Below are 22,978 nucleotides of genomic sequence, written 5' to 3'. Positions count from 1 at the left end.
GAGCCAGAAATCTTCTCCCTGGTGGCTCCCTTCCTTTGGAACATCAACTCTGCAGAGATTAGATTAACCCTCATTTTTTGGCAAGGCCCTGAAGACCAGTTTTTACCAATAGGCCTGGCCTGGGGAACCCAGAATGGGATGGAGTCCATTGTGGCTTATCTGACTGATTGATTGTGGCGCCTGGAAGGTGAGAGGGTTATTGTTTTTATTGTTTATATATTGGGTTTTTATGTTTATAAAATGCCCAAAGTCACCGAGAATGAGTGGGCAGCCATATAAGTTTTCATAACCAAACCAACATATAAATTTGTATTGATAGTTAAAAAAAATGATTTTTATTTCCTTCGCTTCCTGATGCATATATTCTATTTCATTCATTGCAGGAGAAGTCAGTATTTATTTAAAGTCAGTACTTGCTTAAAGAATTTCCGTGTGGTTTTTGCTTCCTGCCGTGAATGAAAAGATTCCTTGAGGTATATTTTGCTGCGTATGAAATATAAAAGAAGGCAGATGGGAACTAGGGGGATCAGCGGGAATGCATGGTGTGGCACCCTGCTTTGTACTGTTTAATATGCACATACTGAAAAAAGTGCCTCTACCTTCCATTTCAAAGGGATCTTTCTGAAACAAATGCACCCTTGGTACTATCAATTTCCAGTACAAACCTTTTACCTTTCCCCCCATCTTACATAAATGTATTTTTAAAAACATTGTTAATTCAAGAAAGGAATTCCTTGAAGGAATTCAAGAAATTTAGTATAAACAATGTTTTAAAGACCAGGTACCCCAACCGCTGAGTATTCTGTAACGGAGAGTAGAATTTAACCCAACCTGTGATTATTTTTCCTGCATGTTAGGGAAAGGCTGAGGCTATCTCACAACATCTAATTTAAGGCAAGAGATGCAAGCTTGAATGTCACCTCTATCAAAATGAATCATAAAGCTGCCAGTTTTCTCCAGGAACTTGTAAGTGCCGCAGGATGGCCTTCCTGATCAGCTGTAGCTCTAGAGGTTTGGCCTTATTTCAGATTCCTGTCAGAGAAATAGAGGTTTGCAAAATTGGAAGTATTTTTTAAGAAGCTTCCTTTCAAAATCAGATTGCCCTTTGCTTACCAGATTTCTGGGGAAAGCTGCTCTGAAATATTCCCCAAACAGATAATTCCAGAATCTTCCTTTTCTATAGAGAACTGTGACAAAAGAGCTTTCTTAAGTTTAAGGCAAGGGCTGCAATTTGGACATTTTGTGAAGATTGTTAAATGACTTTCTCAATTGTTATTGGTGGGTTTTTTTGTGGCATTATTTAGAGTGGAACTACAGAGGGCTAATCTAATATATCCCCATCTTGGGTATGGCGATTTTTGAGGAGCCTTTTTTAACTGTGCATTGGCTAGTCCTAACATATTGGTTAGATTTGCACATGCCAAATTGAGGCTTGTTTAGCAGAAATCCCAATCCCAATTAGGGTTATTAAGTGAGATTACCTGTAATGAAAGCCACATATACAGTTCATAAGCAATTGATCATTGTTTACTCTTTTTGTTGCGAGCATCATGCAGACCCGTTGGGGATGCAACCTTTGGAATTGTTGGCTGGAATTCTAGGTCCCATATATTTGAAGGGCCATATAATACATATGGGGAAAAATAGGAGGAAATAGTATTAGTTATGAGAGTTGCTCTGAGTTATTTAAAAATAATAAAAGGGGGGTTAAAAAAATACCAGTATATTCCACCACCACGCTGTTTTGAACTACAGCAGTTCTTTCACTTTAGTGAAACATTTGCCTTTTTGTAAATACATTGAAGTCTTTCTGAATTTGGTGTTCTTTGAACTGAAACTGTTCTTATGAGGCCTTTCTAAATCCAGCTAACAAAAGTCCCCTATTCCAGATTATGGAAGCACTGTTTTCTTGGTCTGTTTTCATGGCTTTCTGCACCATCACACTAGTGTGTTCAGGATATAGTAATTGCTCGGAGCAGCTACAGACAACCACAAGATCCCCTTTCCTGGACCATATCACCAAACACAAGCAACATACTATTGTTGGTGGTTTATTATCCTAAAATTGAGTGTGAGAAAGAAATTGGGAAGCCTGTAAATGTCAGGGTTCCAAGTAACATCCCAACCAATTAAGATTCCCAGGCAGGCATTTCCTCAAAGTTCCATTTTATTAGAGATGTCATATTGACACATCTGGGGAAACCCTGAATTTGAAGTCTCCCATGTTTTCCCTACCCAAAGGAAAGTCAAAGTCCCTTCCCCTGCATCCACATGTCCATCACATGGTCCAGTCAGGTCACCATCCTAACTGGGAGTTGTTTCCCAGTCACGTCTCTCCAGATGCAGGCTGAAAGTCCTTGACTCCCAGTGAAAGAATGTTGTTATGGCTATTCATCTTACCCCGTCGCCATCCAACCCTCCTCCCAGTTCCCAGAGCATGACCACCCACCAAGTGTGGCAGCCCTGAAGATCCAAAGAGAAAGATGGCTGCCAGGACTGACAGTAAGAAGCAAGCTACTCAATGTTCACCCTTAAATTCCAAAGATGGTCTTTAAAAAATGGTTCCACCACAAAACCGTGTTTGACTAAAGCACGCTCGACAAAACCACGTAGCTGACATCATCACAGGGCGACAACAGCACGGAGACAGAAGCACGCTGTAAACGCTAAACCTAAAATTAACCCCTAAACCTAAACCTAACCCCCATAAACCTAACCCTAAACCTAACGCTTAACCTAACCCTAAACCTAACCCTAAACCTAACCCTTAACCTAACCCTAAACCTAATCCTAACCCTTAACCTAACCCTAAACCTAACCCTAAACCTAACCCTAACCCTAAACCTAACCCTTACCTTAACTTGAATCGGCTTGCTTTCAAAGCGCTATTTAAAGCGCCCTTCTTTCTCCGCGCTCGCTGTTGTCGCCCTGTTGATGATGTCAGTGACGCGGTTTAATCGGGCGCGCTTTAGTCGAGCGTGGTTTTGTCGTGCCACGAAAAAAATATGACCTATATCTAATAGATATTGTGTGTTATTTATATACTACTAAAACATTCACTTTCGTAACCTTTAACTGAGTGGACCGGTGCATATTGGGACAGCTATTTTTGAACCAAGGTACGTCAAATAACCTAACTTATCGAATGTGTCCAAAATCTGGAATCCATGTAGAATAGAAACTTGGCAAATTTTATAAAATGTTTTATGACATAAACATTACTATAAACAATTTATGACACAACACCAAATGTCATAAAATATTTCCTGCACTAATGTTTGTGCTGCACAAACATTACACATGAGCTATTTTCAAGACTGCATGTATCCCAACTTTTCCAGTGAAGAATGTACATTAGCATTTAGACTTAGATACTGCTTCACAGCCCACTCTAAGTAGTTTACAGAGCCGGGATATTGCTCCCAACTCTCTGGATCCTCATTTTACCGGCCTCGGAAGGTTGGAAAGTTGAATCAACCTTGAGTTAGTGGGAATCGAATTGCTGGCAGTGGGCAATGTGTGCCTGCAATACTGCATTCTAACCACTGTACCACCTTTAACAATGTTATTGTTGAAGGCTCTGTGGAAACTGGTGAGAAAATGAAAGATGGCCCAAGGGGTCATGTCTTTTCTAATTATATTATTATCATTAAGGCTGGCGTGTAGAGCTTTAAAACTTCACAATTAGAAATTTAATTAGCCAATCCAAACAAAATGAAAGCTAATTTTTTTTTTTATGGAAAAGAGGAATTCATACTTGATCATTTTTGCATTGATCCTTTACAAAGTACTAGTGACCTCCAAATGTTTGGGGATTACAGCTCCTTGAACTCCTAGCTACTGTGACCAATGCTATATTTTGATCAGTGTCCGCAATAAAGGTATAGCTAACTGTATGACAAACGGGCAGAATGGCCTCTTGCAAAACACATTAGGGCAGGTGGTTATAGAAGCTGATTCCCATTGACTTAGGTTCCAGGACTTTTGAGGGTGAAGATGCTTAGAGGAAAGAAGACTGGGCAATTCCTAAAATGTGTGGCATTATTTCCAAGTGACAGTGTGTTGCTACCAGGCTTCCCCCTCCAATCACATACAGTATCCATAATTCTACCCCATATATTCAAAGACCAGCACTACTTGCAGAAGAATAGCAAAGTATTTGCAAAGACCTTTGCCTCTGCTAATTGCAGAAGACCACTAAAAACTCCAGGGCTAGGAGGAAGTGAAGGAGGGAGGGAAGGAGGGAGGGAAGCAAGGAGGGAAGGAAGGAGAGAAGGAGAGAAGAAAAGAGGGAAGGAAGGAGGGAAGGAAGGAGAGAAGGAGAGAAGGAAGGAGGGAATGAAGGAGAGAAGAAAGGAGGGAAGGAAGGAGAGAAGGAGGGAAGGAAGGAGAGAAGGAGAGAAGAAAGGTGGGAGGGAAGGGGGAAGGAGGGAAGGAAGGAGAAGGAGAGAAGAAGGGAGGAAAGGAAGGAGGGAAGGAAGGAAGAAGAAGTAGGATTGTTGTAAAATAAGATGGGTTTATGGGATGGTAAGAAAGCAACTTCAATTATATTGTCAACTGTAGGGGAGAAAAATTGTTACAAGTACATATTATTAATAACAGTTATGAGATCATATAATTGTGAATGTATATATGAGAAATAAAAATTAAAATTAAAAAAATAAAAATAAAATAAAAACTCCAGGGCTAAAATTCTTGCCACTTAATCTTCTGCAAACAGTTTTGCATACTGACTTGTAGACTAGGTTATAGTCATAAAATTAGGCTGCTGAAGCAGAGTTTCGGAGTGGTGGTGATTTTTTAAAAAATTGGAAACAGGAGAAATCCAAATACTCTCCCAGTTTATCCAGGGTGTCGTCTCCCCCCCCCGCCCCAGCCTACACACATTTACTTAACATATTTCATTTTTCTGGCAGAAAACAAAGTGGCAACCAAACGTTTGAAGGAAATCTGTATTTGCAAAGAAACTAAACTCTCAGACATGTTTATCTAATCAGCACTTCTAGTCAAGGGCTGTGCCTGCATGTCAAATATTGAACTAGGAAACCTGCTAAAATCCCCTTTTTGTGGTGATGACTGAGAATGGTTGTCTTTAAGCTAGACAAGTCTGACTCTGGACAATTAGCAATGAGGCCCCAGAAGGTAATGTAAAATGTACTAAAACAAAGGAAGTTTGTTATTTATAACCATTAACTATATTAATATATTTATGTGCAGCCCAAGACAATTACTCTTAACTCAGTGCGGCCCAGGCAAGCCAAAAGATTGGACAACCATGCTTTAAACTGAAAGAATGGCACAGTTCAATCTTTTCCTAAAGCTTTAACCCAGTCCGCAGTGCTTACCAATGAAAGCCTCTTTCACTATTCCCCCAATCCAATCTCCCACATTTGCTTTCGTCTTCTTGTTTTTAATTTAAAACACAACTGAAAAGAACGGGGTTTGTTATTTGTGGGCAAGTGGCATCTTCTGCAAGTTTGGCCTGCAGAAAATTGTTTGCAGAAGATCATTGGGGGTAGCAGTGACTATCAAAGGGTCTTTCATAAAAGTGAAACAAGTACATTTCCAAGTTTCTCTCACCATCAAAAATATGATTCTGAAAATACCGTTTCTTGCATGTGGCTGCTCTAAGTTACAGCTTCGAGAATGCTGCTGAAACTGACATCAGAATTCAGTTGTATACCCATATGTAATGAAGTGTGTGTGTTTTTAATTAGGTCTTCTTACAGCCTAATTAGTTTTTGTAGCTGGGAAAAGTTTGATGACAAACCTTTGTCTGATGAGCCAAATTCCATGGAGATTAATGTGAATAAGATCTGCTGTGCAAATGGCCAAATGAAGTTCAAGACACAGAATGATAATGTTTTTTAAAAACAAGTTGACTACCATATGTTAGAACAGATTGACTTTTTAATCTCATAGAGAGTGACTGCATTGTACCATGTAAACTTGGGTGTGGGGGATGTCATGTTGAATGCTCAGTTGTGTAATTCATTGGTGGGGAATCGACGGTCTCCCAAATTTTACTGAGCTGTTTCCTCACAGTCCTCACTGTTGGGTCAGATGGTTGTTGGGAGTTGAATGTCTGTGGAGATTCTCAATCATCCAGGTCATGGTTGTCCCAAAGGTGCTTTTTCAGGAGGCAACTGGACTTTCTTGTTTTTCTTTGAAGATGTTTGGTTTAGTTTGTTCAGCTCTGACTGGATGGTGGGGAGTGGAAGGATTCATATTCCTTGCAGACAGCTGATCATTTGCATTCTTTTTAGAGAGTCATTGAGGCTACTTGGAGGTTTATCTGTGTCCTCAGGGTCACCTGAGTAGTGTAGATGGGTGTGGCGCCTTCTTGACTACAGGATGTTTTCTGGCCTGTGTCCCTTCACTGTTGAAGACAAGCACAGGCTGTTGGGGATGAGTCTGTGCTGTCTGTATCTCAAAGTGAACCACAAATGGTTCCTGTAGTCTGCAATTTTTCTGGAAATACATTCATACTCCCAACCCCACTCGAAGGGTATTCATCCCAAAGTGCATAGCTAAATGTCTATGGAGATTCTCAGGTATCTCGCTCATGGTTATTCCAAAGCTGCTTTTTCAGGAGGGAGCTCAACTTTCTTGTTTTTCTTTGAAGACGTTTCATTTCTCATCCAAGAAGCTTCTTCAGCTTTGCTTCTCTCTGTTTTTCTGAATGAATTTCCAGAGGATTTCCTCAACCGTTCTCTGAAATAATGCAAATGACCAGCTGTCTGCAACAAATATAAATCCCTACATTCCCCACCATCCAGTCAGAGCTCAAGAAGCTTCAGCCTTCAAAGAAAAACAAAGTCCAGTTGCCTCCTGAAAAAGCACTTTTGGGTTGTTGATGGGAATTGTTAGTCAGCAACACTGATAGGCTTAAGTGTGTTCCATTCCTGACCTTAGGATTCATTCATGCCACAGTTCAATAGCTATTCACTCTCCAGCTAATTTTGGGAGTTACACTTTGATGAAGTAGAATGCATAGTGGTGTCTCTCTATACAGAATTACAACATTATTCTCACTAAAATATCAATCCCAGAATTATATGAGGAGGATTCAAAGAAGATTATTCAGCTGGTGACATCTAACGTTGGCTGATTTCAAAATCCAAATCTAAAGGGTGCATTAGTGCTTTGATGAAGAACCACCCAGAAATTTGAGGCTGAGGAGGTAAAAAAAAAATCTGAAATAAGAAAATAGTATCAATGTTGATAGCCAAGAACACTGTGTAGATGTAGTCTCCCAAATTCAAGTTTGACTTTAAGGGCATGTTTGCTGGTTTTTTGGTAAAGTGGAGATAGACCTATTGTGGGTTTATAGTATAGGTGTACAAAATATTTAAAATATATCTAGAAGTAGGAAACCGTGATATTACAGTTAGAGGTACAATACTATATCATACTCCATTGATCATTGTTGTTTTAAACCTTTACAAGCCATACCATTCTACTGTCCTAGTTTCTTTTAAAACGTCGGAGATCTCCCCCCCCCCCCAACATGGTAAGCATTAATAATGCTGTAGCCGGTACATTGTCAGAGTTATGTGACCACATTCTGCTGCATATGTAAATGAATCTACATAAGAGTTTTAAAAATAGACATACTTGTAACTGTTGATAGAGAGTATACTTCAGCACAAGTGAAATAGCCCCTGTGTTGTACAGGTAGTCCTCAACTTATGACCACAATTGGGACCAGAATTTCTGTCATAAACCAATGTGATTCTAAATTGAGTCAGCATGTGACACTCAGTTTTCAACCATTTTTATCATGGTCCCTAAGAAAAATCACTGCGGTTGTTAAGTGAATTATGTGGCCATTAAGCGAACCCAAGTTTCCTAATTGACTTTGCGGATAGGAAGGTTGCAAATTGCAATCATGTGACTGCAAGATGCTGCAGCTGTGGTGAATGTGAACTGGTTAACCAAGTGCTGGATTTGCAATAATGTAACGGGGGGGGGTGATGTAATGATCACAATGTTGAGTATGGTCAGAAAGTCACTTTTTCCAAGGCTGTTGTAATGTTGAACCGTCAGTAAACAAACAGTTGTGCAGTATTTGGGGACTTCCTTTTGTGGAAAGTATATACTTTTTCTGTCACTCACGTATGTACTTACGTATTTATGGCTGAGGAACAGATTTTAAGATATACAAGAAGAGATGGTTATTATCATTGGGCCTTGTCACTGTCAGATATGCTGTAGTATGCTGAAGTACTCAGATATGGATGGAGCCAGCAAGATAAATGCTGTATTAGTATGTTTTTAAAAGTGGTTTAAATTTCCCCCCACTTTTTGTTCTTCTATTATCTCGGCCCTGTGTTTATTGTATACCCATTAGAACTAGAGTTACACATTATATCAGACTTCAATGCCAAGGCTAAAAACAAAGCCCAGGATTTGAGCCATGGTGGCACAGTGGTTAGAGTGCAGTACTGCAGGCTACTTCTGCTGACTGCCGGTTCCCGGCAATTCGGCAGTTCAAATCTCAGCAGGCTCAAGGTTGACTCAGTCTTCCATCCTTCCGAGGTGGGTAAAACGAGGATCCCAGATTGTTGGGGGCAATGTGTTGACTCTGTAAACCTCTTAGAGAGGGCTGCAAAGCACTGTAAAATGGTATATAAATCTAAGTGTTATTGCTATTGGTGGAGGATAGATATCAAGATATTTGCTCTTGTAATCACCTGGTTATTGTGATGAATCGTGATTTGATCATCCATGGTCTCCTGAATCATGCAAACAGATTTAGGCAAAGAAAAATACATATGGTTTCAGCATAGTGTGTAAATCTAACCTCTCTCTCTCTACTTCTTGCCCACTATCTATTTACCACTTGGGAGATGTGTTGCTGTGGTCCCTTCCAGTATATGTCAAAGATTGTTGTGTTGCTAGGGTTTTTTCCAAGTGGTGGACACCATGGCTTGACATTATGAGATATTATGGGTGGTTCCTAAATTAACGAAATTATATTGAATTGAAATAATTGAGGCTAATACACGCTGTTGTCATTCCAGTGACGGTTGATGTGAATTCCTTCTATGAAGACCACTGTTGGTTATCTGTTCCTCTTGATCTTTTGCCCTACGAGCCGAGCTTGGCAAAACATCAAGTTGCAATTTTTACATTTATTCTCCTTCCTTGACCCTTCTAAAACCAAGGGTCAAGGACTGGATATGCTTATCAGAGCCCTAGGCTGACCAGATTACGTCTTCTGATAAAAGAGGGAAGGAATGCTGGTCTCACCTGAGACAGAGACCTCTGGAACTTTTGGTTGCTTCACTCTGCAATTTGTTTTGGAAGAAGATTGCCTGTTTACTCTTGTTTAATAGGAATTCTTCAGTAAACATGGTCAAAGAAACCATGGATTAGTGTGACGTACAAATCCCAACATAACTGTGACCCATACAGATATATCAGTTATAGCATCTATGGGCCAGAAATGGTGAAGGGTAGACTATATTACAGATAAGAACCGTTGTTGGTATGTGATTGTTAGAACACAAAGGCCTGCAGTTTAACATGACTTGTTGCTATGAGCTGGCTTCATGGTTTTATTGGCAAAGGATATAAAACAGTTATGAAGCCTTGCAAAAATCATATGGTGCTGGCAAAAACCTCTGTCTGAAATTTCAGAGAGCCGCTCTTTGTTCTGTAGGCCAGGGGTTCCCAATCCCCAGGCTTTTGGGAACTGGGGCCACGCAAGTTGCAGGCAAGTGTGCAAAGCTTTATTTGTGCATGTGTTGGATTAGGTTGTGCCCACACAATCGCACACACCCTCTGCTGCCGTTGCTGCTGCTAGTCTGCGGACCCAAAAAAGTTGGGGACTGCTGCTGTAGACTAATGGTAGACAACTCTGTCTGTCTGTCTGTCTGTCTGTCTGTCTGTCTGTCTGTCTGTCTGTCTGTCTGTCTGTCTGTCTATCTATCTATCTATCTATCTATCTATCTATCTATCTATCTATCTATCTATCTATATCTGAAGAAATAGGAAGTAAAATACACCTGCTTTACATACTCCCTCAAACTCCAGTGCTCCCAAGACTGGAAATTTTGGACACCCTCATTGGATAACATCACTGCTGTATTTCCTGTATACATTTTCTAATGGGGGTGCTTATGGCAATAGCTCTGTATCCTAAAATTATCCCAAGCTAATGAGGGCTTCTCCTGCTCTTTCTTAACACGAAGTGACAAACTGAGGTGAAGGATGTCATCTTCACTCATAGCCTGTCTACTGTTCACTGCCTGTCTCATAATCCTGAGCTCCAAGGTTGACATATCTTTTTGACTCAAGGATATTTGGGCCTGGCAAGGAACATAGCTGATGTAGGTAATTGGAAAAACTTGGGTAGAGGTCCACAAGTTTTCCCACCCGGAGCTGGCTGGAGAAAATGCGTTGTGGAAATGGGGAGCACAAATGTATAAAATAGTCCTTTCTAACCAGACGTGAGCATTCATTTCCCTTTCCAGCATTGTTTGTATTCAGCAAAATCAAATTGTCTTCCTCTGATGCTGAGCATTACCCTTAAAGGTATGGATTTATCAGATATCCTGCCTTTCTTTCAGGAGCTCAAGGTTAGAAGGTACAAAACTATAATGTATCTAATGCTTAAGCCATTCAATATTGCAACTCACATCCTTAATGTTCAAGCTGTCTGTTCAAATTCCGCTCAAAATAGGAGTGCTATTTATACATGGTTTGGGGGATTGTGCTGAGTTTTGTTTATGCCAAAAATACGTACTTAAAATTTAAAATATGCTTTATTTGCTCGATTGGATTTCTAATGACCATGCAGGTCGAGAGTTGGAGTTGGAATATTACAAATATACAGGAGCCAGGTTGTGGAAGGCAAACTTGGGTATCATGATCTGAGGCGTGTGCTGAACTGAGTGACTGGAGATTTTGGTTTCAATATCTCCTTTTTATCATTCATTGTATACAACTGACAATAGAATAGAGTAGAATTCTTTATTGGCCAAGTGTGTAAATTTCAGTAAAGCTTGCTTTACTGAATGTTAACAAATGAGAGTGTCCTAGGCCAACATAGAAAGAGACTGTGCTGATAATAGCAAATAAAGGATATTTTAAAAAGTAAAAATGTGCAAAATGTTTGAATTCCTTGTTTCACACCTGCAATGTGCGTGCTGAACTCGAACAGGATGGTGTTCGAGGATGGTGAGCTTGAGCCATTTTGAATTTGAAATGTTTTGTACGCCCCTTGCAGCTACAGTTTTAGCAACAGGCATAAATATACAATCACATTCATTTTCTTGTCGTGAGAAGTTCCCCCTACTGATTGCTACTCAGTAAACGTACAACTTTGGGCCAGGCTGGTCTGATGCAGTGGTGGGTTTCAATTTTTTTTTGAACCTACTCTGTGGGTGTGGCCTCCTTTGTGGGAGTGGCTTGTCGGCCATGTGTTTTCTCTCTCTCTCTCTCTTTCCTTCCTTTTGTCTCTCTGTCCCTTTTTCCGTTGTTTCTTTCATCTCTCTCTCACTTTTTCTTTCCTTTTTTCTTTCTTTCTTTCTTTCTTTCTTTCTTTCTTTCTTTCTTTCTTTCTTTCTTTCTCTTTCTCTCTCTATGTGAGTCTGTGTGTGTGTGTGTGAGAGAGAGAGAGAGAGTGTGTGAGTGAGTGTCAGTGGTGGGTTTGAAAAATTTTTGGAACCTCTTCTGTAGGTGTGGCCTGCTTTCCGGGTCCACTGGTGGAACCACTTCTAACCGGTTCGGTAGATTTGACGAACCGGTTCTACTGAACTGGTGCGAACTGGTAGGAACCCACCTCTGGTCTGATGGCTACCTAGGCTGCAGTGGAGTGTATAAATACATCTGGTGGGAGGGTTTTTTTTTTTTTTTTTCTGTTGTCTGCCTGCGGTAATGAAACATGGGGAGGCATTTGAATAAATCATTAGCCGCTGTACGTGGCTGATGGGCTGTGCCTGTTTTGGTAGCTTGAAGCGTTTTGCAAAGTCTGCATGTAGGAAAGACAGTAAATACACAAGAGTATTAAATGGGGGGAAGTCATTTGTTCTGTTTACAAGCAGATGTAGCATTTTGAATGTGCAAGAAATGACTAATACTAGGAATGTCACAGTCACCTTGCAGCAAAATATGGCAACGAGGGCTTTTTGACATTAGACTTGTCCGAGTTGTATGTAGGCCCAGTTGTGAAGAGGGAAAGCTTATTCCACTTTTGAGAAATTATGGCCATCAGCAGATCCAGTTCCTTGGTTTGGATCTCATCTGGGAAGTGCATGGCTAGACCGGGGATACAACAAAATACGTGTTAAATCATATCAAAGACCACTTAGGCAATGTGCCCTGTTCCCATAGATGGTAGGTGATTCCTTATTCACTACCATTCTTTGTGTTTAAATTTCATAAGTGGTCCAGAAGTAGATGAGAGCAAGAAAGCCTCCAAATTTGGTTTGTAACCAAACACAGCTTGTTCAGGCCTCAGATGATGACGCCATCCTTCTTTTCCTCAGGAATGCCACAGATGGGGAAGGGTGGCTTTCTGCAGAGGGATTCACACCCTTCAAATTATGTGCTTAGCATCAATTATGCTAATTGTATTGTCAGCCACAATGACCCAGGGCAGAACATTTTCCCAGATCCCAATTGGGTGATAAGTATGACATAAAAAGCCAGTCTTAAAAAAAAAAAGACTTATTTTCCCTTTTTCCCTGTCGTGCAGAAAGTTCACCAAATACATTCCTCTTTGATGGCTTGGAAGGGTGGAGTTTTAAACTTACTGCTGTTGAAAAATCCTGAGTTGTTACTTTAGAAATCCTACAATTTGCTGCATAAACTCTGTGCCTGTTTTTCTGGAAGCTGCAGATTTGACATACCTCTTGGGTCCCATTTATCTAGGCCCAGTTCCACGCACAGAAGCTGGCTATACAACATTCTTCTTTGTGCCCGAGGGCAACTGGCTAATTGGGTTACAGGGCAGGTGACAAAGGACATAAGAACTCTTTTTCTTTCCATGCTTGGCTACCATTCCTGGTCTCCACCTAGCTCTGCCTTCTGAGGAAGTTGCCTTTCCCTTTTTGTAGAGTCGGCCCTGTGTGTCATTCCACGTGAACTGAGACTACTACACCTTTGAGGCATGCATTATTTTTTCCTTCATCACTAAATAATTAGCTCTGAGAGCAGAAGCCTGAGGAAGGGTGGATGGCCAATCTATTGATGTTTTCCAGTCTCTGGCAGGTATCCCAGGAGCTAGTTCTGTCCTCAGGCCATTGACTGTTTTATTGTTAGGTTGTTTAATTTTCTATGGGGTTCGTATAAGCTGTCTTTGATATTATACCCTAATATCCAATGGGGTTATCACATTTTGTGTGTGTGTGTGTGTGTATACATACATGTATGTACACACACACACACACTTCGAAGGAGAGTTATGGTGAGATTGCCTCTTGGCAAGCTTTACTTGAATTTACCTTTCGGGAAGTATGTTTGTTCTTAAGTCCAATCTACCTCCTGTCATTTAATGATTTCATACTATAAAAAGAGATTGCCTGTTGGGTCCTTGCTATAAAGCCTCTCCAGCTAGGCTTGTTTTGGCTCCCTCAGTTCTTTCCTGTCGGAGGTTAGAATGGCTCTTAAGAATAGATCCTTCACTGAATTTGTGTGAAAAGGTTGGTGTGCTTAATTGGCAGCACAGTGGGGAATTTCTCGATTTCGTTGGGTTTCGAATGACTTTCTTAGAGATAGTGAAGGAGAGAATGTGTGGTGTTCAGTATTAGTTTTTTTTAAAACCTGGAAGAGGAACATTGTCTCACTTTTGTGGAAGACAGTATCAGTCTGAGGAATCTTGTTGATCAAAGAAAGCACAGTACAGGTAGTCCTCAGTCAACAACACCACTGAAAAAAGTGACTTGTGAGCATTTTTCACACGACCATTGCAACATCCCCGTGGTCACATGATCAAAAATTGAATGCTTGGCAACAGGTTCATATTAATGACGGTTAATGCAGAAAAATTCACTTCCAATTTCTCACTTAGCAACATAAATTTGGGACTTAATTGTGGTTGTAAGTCGAGGACTATTTGTGGACAAAAGTGTGAAGTAGAGCCTGTCTGACCACGAAAAGTAAGCTCTGCTGCTTTTGCCATCTACCATAAAATAAAATAAAAAGGCTGGTTGTGTTCCTGGATTTTCAGATGTTCTTTTTTGTGGGGGAAGGGGGGGGGAAATACAACAAAATATCTGTTAAATCATATCAAAGGCTACTTAGGCAATGTGCTCTGTTCCCACAGATGGTAGGTAATCAGATGCTTTCAGGAACCCCTTAAGCATCATACAAGTTTAATAGGGTTTCTTCTTTTTCCCTCAAGGAATAGTTATTGAGATACAGGCTTCTGTACTGGAGGTAATAGCTACTATCAGTCGTATTCTTTACGAAGCTAATCCCCAGTGTAGATAGCTGTACAATAGTGTCATTGTGTAGGATATTTGCTGTGCTCTGCTCTAGTTTAATTTGATAAACAGCATGCTCTTGGTTCTATGAGCGATTCCCCTGCCATTCATATTTGCACTGACCTTCAGTATGCAGAAACAGAATTTATTTATTTTACTACATACTGCTGGGAATTTATGGTGGTTGGTATTTCTGTAGTTTCTAGCAGTGATTGGCTGTCATGCTTTCTTTTCACAGAAGAACAAATGACCGGAAGAGCTGGTCAAAGCCTAGAGGGGGAATGAGCAGATAGACCTAGGGATGGAATGATGGAAAAAGGAGGAGTCCAACTTAGGTGAAGCCAGGGAAGCCAAGGAATACAGGTTGTGGACTAGAAAATAGTGGCTGAGATGTGCAAAAGGAAGTTCTCCAGAGGAACGAATAGAAAGGACAAAAACATGGAAGGTCAAACAGGACAAGATACAGAGCAGTTTTGGCACCTTTGGTCAAGTTGGATGGAGCTGTTGGAACCATAGGTTGCTTTATCTTGTGCTATTCAACCTGGGGATCAAGTAAAGTAAGAGATTTGTTGTTGGTTTGAAATCTCCAGTCAAATCTTCCGGATGTTAGACTATGCTGTCTTGTACAGATGTATTTACATGTGTCTAAAAATGTTGTTTAAAAATCATATGTCGATAACATTTGAAAGTCTCTTAAGAAATGTCTGTGAATTTTGGAGGAACTTTGATGACTCACTTTGGTTTTTTAAAAATCCGTTTTAATTGAGGGCATTCATTTGAAGTTTTTACCAGCCACTGTTTGGCGAAGAATCTGAGCTGCAGTCTAATGCTGCATTAGTTTTGCTACATCTGACATTATTCTATACCAAATAAAACTGCTTGTTTAACACCCTGGCTAACGTTTCCTCATCCCGTACCTTCAGCAGTGACTCCAGCCCCTTCCCCATCATGGATCGGATGAAGAAGATCAAGAGGCAGCTGTCCATGACGCTGCGGGGGAGCCGAACTGTAGAGAAAAACCTCAATGAACCCATTAATATAGAGGAAAACAACAGCAGCGATAATGGTGAGTTCCCTCCTTGATCTTTGCTTCCTTAGAGGGAGAATTGACAGGTTTTTTTTTTCTTCTGATCTACTTACAATCGCTTTTCTTGGCTGTATCCTTAACAGAACACATTATGCTAACAAGCCTACAAAGGAGAGCGGCTATAGCAGCAAGATCATAGGGTGCTTGGCAAAGCTTCTTTAAGCTTAAGCTTTTTATTAATTCAGTTGAAGTTATCAAACTTTGCTGCCTGTCTAAACTTCTGATGTGAAACTTTTATGCAAATGGACCCAGAAGATTTTCCAACGTAAACTTTATTAAATAGGATTTATTGGTGACTGAATAGCCAGATAGGGAGGATTTATAGGGATGGAATTAGTCTTTTAGATAATAAAAGCTTCCAGGTATTCAGAAATTAAGATAGCATTTGGGATTAGGAATGAAAGCTTCTGGACAACCGATCAATCGAAAGAATCTTTTCTGATCTCCTGGCCTTTTTCAGACTCCAGGCAGACTCTGTACTCACTGAAGCTTTTGGACGGTCTTTGGAGATAGACCCCATCACTGGTCCCGCAGCAGGCTGAGCCGTAGTGGGTTTCAAAAATTGTTCGAACCTACTCTATGGGTGTGGCCTCCTTTGTGGGGGTGGCTTGCCACCCATGTGACCGGATGGGAGTAGCTTGCCGCCCATGTGAACGGATATGAAATTATGAATTAGTACTCTAGGTTGGTCCAAGTAGCTATTCAGAAACTCTGGCATTGAAGCATGCAAGTCTTAAAGCTGTCAAGTTACAAGATCCTTGCTCCCCTAACCCTTTAGAAAATAAAACTAGGAGTCTTCAAACCTGACAGCTTTAAGACTTGTGGACTTCAACTCCCAGAATTCCTCCTCCAGTCACGTTGGCTCAGGAACTCTGGCATTGAAGCATGCAAGTCTTAAAGCTGTCAAGTTACAACATCCTTGCACCCCTAACCCTTTAGCAGTGGTGGGTTTCAAAAAATTTTGGAACCTCTTCTGTAGGTGTGGCCTGCTTTTTGGGTCCACTGGTGGAACCTCTTCTAACCGGTCGGGTAGATTTGATGAACCGGTTCTACCGAATAGGTGCAAACTGGTAGGAACCCACCTCTGAGGCTGAGTAACGGTGTGCAAAGGAGTCAAGAATGCATTTTGGAGTGGGGCATCCAGGACAGACTGTGAAGGTTGCCCTTTGTACTGAAAATATTTTTGAAAAAGCACATTTGTAAGGCTAAAGTTTATACAGCTTGCAGCTCTCTCCACTCACTCACTCACATAGAAGTGTCATGACAGTTCATTAAGGGCAGCAAGTTGCAGGCCTGAGTAGAATCCCACAAGATACAAGTTGCTTTTTTAAAAGGCCAAAAAAAAATATGCAGTACATTTGTCAGGCTGATTTTAACTTTTTTTTTTTTTTGATGGGGTGGCATATTTTCAGTTTGAAGGATGGGAACTGAAATGGGAGACATCTGGATGCAAATGATTCATGTTCTCACCTTTAACTTCCTTACCAGCAAAATAGGTCAGTGACAATTTGGAAGCTGCTTTCAAACTAGCATTTGGAAATCTAAGGAGAGGTGATTGGTTTGCTTCCCGGAGGCTTCCATTTCTACCATTGAATATTCCCCAACCCCCACCCCCAATTCTAAAAAATGGACACATTCCTTGAAGCCCTCTGGAAGATAAGGAGGCAGAAATGTGGCTCCTGACTTCTTGAACATTGCCAAACCCTGGCTTAAGTAGGGCTGTTCTGTGTTAAAATGACATAAATGTGCCCCCATTCTGTAGAATCAGCACATTCAGCAGAATGCTTTTCACAAGAGTTTTAGCAACTTCCTTAACAAATGGTCAGATAATTCCCTGCAACTTGGAGGCCCTTTTATCCAGTTGTGAAACTAGTTTATCTAAAGAACTGACCTGCCTAGGCTACAGTAATGGACAGCTTTAGAGGTGAAAGATGATGGTAATAAAGGTGAACGGAAATAGCAATAGCAGTTAGACTTATATACCGCTTCATAGGACTTTCAGCCCTCTCTAAGCGGTTTACAGAGTCAGCATATTGCCCCCAACAACAATCTGGGTCCTCATTTCACCCACCTCGGAAGGATCGAAGGCTGAGTCAACCCTGAGCCAGTGAGATTTGAACAGCTGAACTGCAGAACTGCAGTCAGCTGAAGTAGCCTGCAGTGCTGCATTTAACCACTGCACTACCTCGGCACCTCAGAAAAAGGATGCATCCGATTTCTCTATATATATGCCAGCACGAGGACCTATTTTCACCATCCTAAACTCATAAATAGCAGAAAATGAAGGATGTGTTGGATGGATACAGAAGAGCATACCGTGTTTCCCTGAAAATAAGACAGGGTCTTATTTCCCCCCCCCCCCAATAAGCACTTGGCATTTTCAGGGAGGTCTTATTATTTTTGAGGTGCAGGAGGTGGCGAGCATCGTCACCTCATGGCTGCTGCTGCGCTGCAATCTTTTCAGGGAGGGCTTATTTTCGGGGGAGGGCTTATTTTAGCGCATGCACTCAAAAGCCCGATTGGGCTTACTATAGGTCTTATTTTCGGGGAAACAGGTTGGTTGAAAGCAGTTCTGAGTCTGATCCTGAGCATTAGTGCAGGTGAAATCAGCAAGTATGACTTAAGATGTTTCTTTTGCAGTAAAAAAAAAAAAAAGCCATAGGCATAGTCAAGGCCAATAGATATCTGGAAATTCATTGTGGACTACGCAACCCATCCTGCCTTTGCTAGGTCAGGGCTACCAGTGTAATAGTGAGGACCGGAATATTAACCTTTCACTTTTAAGAATGCAGCTGAGATCCTGTAGAATTTGCTAAACTCATGAAAAGCTACACTAGAAGACATATTTTGTGAGTTGAAACAGTGCAGCAAACCAACATTACTCATTGTTATACTATAAATATTCCAGTCTCAAATATATTTGAGGGGTGGGGTGGGGTCTCCAGCTATTAAAATGGTAGGGAGAAGGCTGTCTCACTCAGGTAAGTCCTGTCTCTTCGTTATATCCCTACTCCTGCCCCTTGGCTGAGGGCTGTCTTTTGAGTTTGATTTCCATTCTACTTTGATTTGTGTTTTGTTTTTCCTTCCTTCATTATTTCTCTTTTTTTCCCCTCTTTTTTTCCCCATTTTTCTGTTTATATTGGCCTCCCTTCTTCTGTGGTGGCTTCAATCCCTTCGCTTATGTGGTGGCCGCTGTCTGTCCCCCCGTGCCTTTGGTTCTTTGTTGTGTGCTGTTTGCTCCACCTCTTCTTTTCCTTTCCCGCCTTTCGTGCACCTGTCTTTTCCACATCACTCCCTTTGGGATGTTGCTCGGGGTTCCCCCTTGTTTCCACTTTACCCTCCCTCCCCCTGTTTATACTTCCACTTTTTGGTGGTGGGTGGAGATGGATATTCTTCTGGTGTTCCATTTTCTGGGACCCCACCTTCCTTCTCCCTTTGTTGCTGCTACTTCTGCTTCTCACTGGTGTTTCCCCTCCTACCACTCCCCTTCTCTCCTTTTGCTGATGTTCTGTTCTTCACTGTCCCAACACCACATTCCCCGGCCACCTGTGTACCCCTCCATTGCTCCTGCATCCTCCATACCCCTCCCTCCCATCTGTCTGTCTGTGGGCTTTTCTCCTCTCCTCCCTCTCCTGCCCCCCAGGCCCCACAGTGAAGAGTGTGCATCCCAGCACCTCCCGCAGCCTTCACGCCTTCCTGCACCACTACGCAGGCTCCTTCCGCAGGCCCCGTCTGGCCGTCAGCCGCAGCCTGAGCTCTCACCTCGGCCGTACCTCCCGATTAGGTGACTATTGCACCTCCCACTGTGCTGCCAGTAAGGGCTCCCCATTGTGGGTTGAGGCCACAAGTCAAGCCAGCCTAACTTCAAGGGAGGCTTTTCGGAGCCCCGGTTAACTTATTTATGCACCTGAGCCTCTTGTGTCAAGATGGGGTACATCAATTCCTTGAGTAAGGAGTCTGGGGGACCCAGAGTCTTGCGTTTCTGCTCCAGGATGAGGTTGGTAAGGAAGTTGAAGTCTCAAATTACTAGGGCTCACTTGAAGAGAAATTAGCCTTGGTCTTATCCAGTGCATCATTCTGAATCTCTGTGTTTTATTCTGGCTGGTATCACTCACTATGCTAATGCATAGTATGGTTTCTTAGCCCAATAAGTGAAACTCGTATTACAGCAGGTGTTGTCCCTAAAGCTAAAGGTAGATTTTTTCAGTAATTATGATTTAAAAATCCTGACCTAGCATAATGTGTGAACCTGGCCATGATGTCACATTTACTTTTTATTAATTATTTTTGCTGGGCAATTCTAAGTGCCCTCCACGTTTATGCCAGGTACACCCTCTGTATAAGATGATTCTGAGCAGAAATTGATTAGCCCAATCTTCTGTGAGAGATGAAAGATTGAAGTGCTTTAGCAGTAAAGTAGGAATCTTTTCATAAGACCACCCTGATGTTGCTCTCTAGAGAGTGCTGAGCAGCTGGACCAGTGGCCTTACTCAATATGGAGTCATTTGCTGTCCTTTTAAATCAGCCTTTCCCAACCAGGTAACTTCCAGGGGTATTGAGTTATAATTTAATTTACTGGGATTTGATACTTCCTGATTCCAAAAAAGACACTTTTGGCTTATGACACATAACAATGACTATGGAGGCTGGGAATGTGGGGAGTTAAAAGCATTAGGTAAGAAAATACTGTTTTGGATTCTTTAGAGTATCACTGACATGAATTCATGTAGCTATGTTTAAAAAAAATACTGAAGCAGATCTCAAGGTTCATGTTGTGTTTAAAAAAGATGCACAGAATCAGAGAGCCAGTGTAATCCCATTCCCAGAGCAACTTTCCTAAATCTGGTGCTCTTTACATGCGCTGGACTATACTTTCCAGTGCCTAATGCTGTCTGGGGAAGATGGGTGATGCTATTGCTTCTTAACGACATCATGTTGAGGAAGGCTGACCCACAGTGGTATATACTTTTGATTGTTACATACTTAAATATGATACTGAACATTTAGAGGACTTTTTACATGAGATTGTGGAACTACTGTAACATAATTATAAGTAACACAATCAAGCTATATTATTAGAAATGATTAATAAATCAGGGAATAATTGGGTATATATTTATACTGGACGATTTTAATGTTTTTATATGCCCATAGTCGCTCTGAAATGAGATAGGAGGCTAAATGAATTTAACAAACAAATGAAGTGGACAGAAGGAGATCAGAATATGTTATCCCATTTTCTGATCTTACCTATACCCCCCTATAGCTGAGTAAGATAACTAAGTAGGTTGTAGAACTTAAGATCCTGCTAATAAAGGATAATTACATGGAAGAGGGAAAGTATAATGAAGGCTCTTACATGTTGTTGTAGCTTTTTATATGCAGGGAACCCCCTAAAATTGTGATCAGTCTAAAAAAGTGAAGCCCAGTCTATCCTCTATAGCCATATAGCCTTACTTTTCTTTGAGAAGGTATAGCATGGTGGCAACATGTCTAAAACTTCTGGAGAGATAGAATTGAGATTGCCCCCCCCAAAAAACTGGGGGAAAAATCAGTGTTGGGTTGCTATATGTGGAATATTCATAAAATGGTTTCAGACTGAAAGAAGGGCATTTATGTAAAACATTTACATAAAACATTATGCTTAGAGGTTGACAGCAGCCACTTCCCAACTAATGCCCACCAATTGTAATGGGATTGCAGTCCTAGAGGTTTCAGTAAGCATAGCTCATGGCCTGGGAATGATGGGAGTTCTAGTTCCAACACATTGGGCTGATCCGTTGCTTCCTTCTACAGCCCAGCTTTACAAATATTGGAGGGAATGGGGTGAGTCCTCTCTGCCCACCGTGTCTTCATCTGCATTTCTCCTTGGTGTAGAAATTGTTCATGAGGACCTCAAAATGGGTTCGGATGGTGAGAGTGATCAGGCATCAGGAACATCATCAGATGAGGTGCAGTCTCCAGTCCGAGTGCGCATGCGGAACAACCCGGCGCGCAAGATTTCCACTGAGGTATGTGGGTGCTGGCTGGTGATGATGAATGGACAGCTTAAGGTGGGAACAAAGAGTTCTCTGTCTCCCATTATAATGGGCTGTTTTTGTAAGGAGAGGTGTGAAAGGAATAAAGATGTCCTGCTTCTCAAGTTACATTCTCCTAACTTCAGTGGTTAGGGAAGGCAAAGTCTACCCCAAGTAACCTCAGATAAAGTAAGACAAACATTTGATAAATGCATAGATTTTGCACAGAATTCCTCGCCGGGTTTCTACTGCATGCTAGACTAAATTAAACTGGGGTTGGTTTGTTAGCGGTTTATTTACGTCAGGGGTAGTCATCCTTTTTATACCTACCACCCACTTTTGTATTTCTGGTAGTATTAAAATTTTCTAACCGCCCACCAGTTCCACAGTAATGGTGATTTATAAAGTAGGGAAGTAACTTTACTTTATAAAATTTATAAAGCAGAGTTACAGCAAACCCCTACCGCCCACCATGAAAGCTGGAACGCCCAGTAGTGGGCGGTAGGGACCCGGTTGACTACCACTGATTTACATCTACTATTTGTTAATCCAGACACCAAGTTTAACATATTGGGAGTCTAACCTCTCAGTAAAATAAGATTGTTCCTTGTGACTTCTTTGTATTCCTATATATGGGTTTGTGAGATTGCACAGGAAACTCCTACCAAGATTTCTAGATCACCCCCAAATGTCCTGAAGAATCCAAAGGTTATTGATGCTCTTCTCAGGACTTACCTAGTCGTCTCTTTGCTTAGATTTCATACTGGTTAAAGGAGAAGTTATGATTTATTTATTTTTTGTAACAGGCTAGTGCAAGAGAAACTGAAGACTCTGCTTTCTTTACCTCTAGCCCTGTGCATTTCCTTTTACTATCCATCAGTCCATTCATCCATCCATCTATCTAGGCTTCTAATTTTGGGATGCTTTAATAAACAAAGCGGACTAATTTCTCCTTGCTTCCCAGGATATTAACAAGCGCCTGTCACTCCCAGCTGACATCCGTCTGCCCGAAGGCTATCTGGAGAAGCTGACCCTCAACAGTCCTCTCTTTGACAAGCCCTTGAGCAGGCGGTTACGCAGAGTCTCTTTGGTAAATAAAAAAATCTGTCCCTTCTTCCTACTTCTCATTGTTCCCCCTTCACTGGTTCGGGACCGGTACTAAATACTGCAGGTCAATAACTGCTGTTGCTGACTCCCTAAGCACCAGACCGAAAAGGGCAGATCCATTACACTTTGTTCTTTTTTCATTTAGTCGGAGATTGGCTTTGGGAAGCTGGAGACGTACGTGAAGTTAGACAAATTGGGAGAGGTGAGTGTTGTGAACTGGCCTTTTTCAGACTGGTGAAAGGTAAGAAGTGGATTGTAGTTCAAGTGACGAATGGTGGTTCTTTGTTTTAACATGCATTGGGTTTCGGTGTATAGGGGCTCAGGGTGGTTTC

General features: G+C 41.4%; 1 protein-coding gene across 4 annotated transcripts in view; it reads left to right on the top strand.

Moving 5' to 3' along the window:
* Window positions 1-22,978, top strand: part of CDK16 (cyclin dependent kinase 16) — an 82,171-nt gene that overhangs the window by 29,382 nt on the left and 29,811 nt on the right. For 2 of the 4 annotated variants that reach the window (XM_032209577.1, XM_032209576.1), the window contains exons 2-6: window positions 15,359-15,501; window positions 19,166-19,306; window positions 21,400-21,533; window positions 22,504-22,629; window positions 22,792-22,848. In XM_032209577.1, coding sequence (XP_032065468.1) covers window positions 15,384-15,501; window positions 19,166-19,306; window positions 21,400-21,533; window positions 22,504-22,629; window positions 22,792-22,848 — 576 coding nt within the window. In that variant the 5' untranslated portion in view covers window positions 15,359-15,383. Of the gene's footprint in view, window positions 1-15,358; window positions 15,502-19,165; window positions 19,307-19,980; window positions 20,062-21,399; window positions 21,534-22,503; window positions 22,630-22,791; window positions 22,849-22,978 lie in introns of those variants that run through there. The other 2 variants (XM_032209579.1, XM_032209578.1) reach the window with 2 other exon arrangements.

This window comes from Thamnophis elegans, chromosome 2, assembly GCF_009769535.1.
Source record: "Thamnophis elegans isolate rThaEle1 chromosome 2, rThaEle1.pri, whole genome shotgun sequence".
NCBI classification, from domain to species: Eukaryota; Metazoa; Chordata; class Lepidosauria; order Squamata; family Colubridae; genus Thamnophis; species Thamnophis elegans.
Note: the sequence above shows the minus strand (reverse complement) of the source record. Positions and strands in the feature narration are given on the sequence as shown.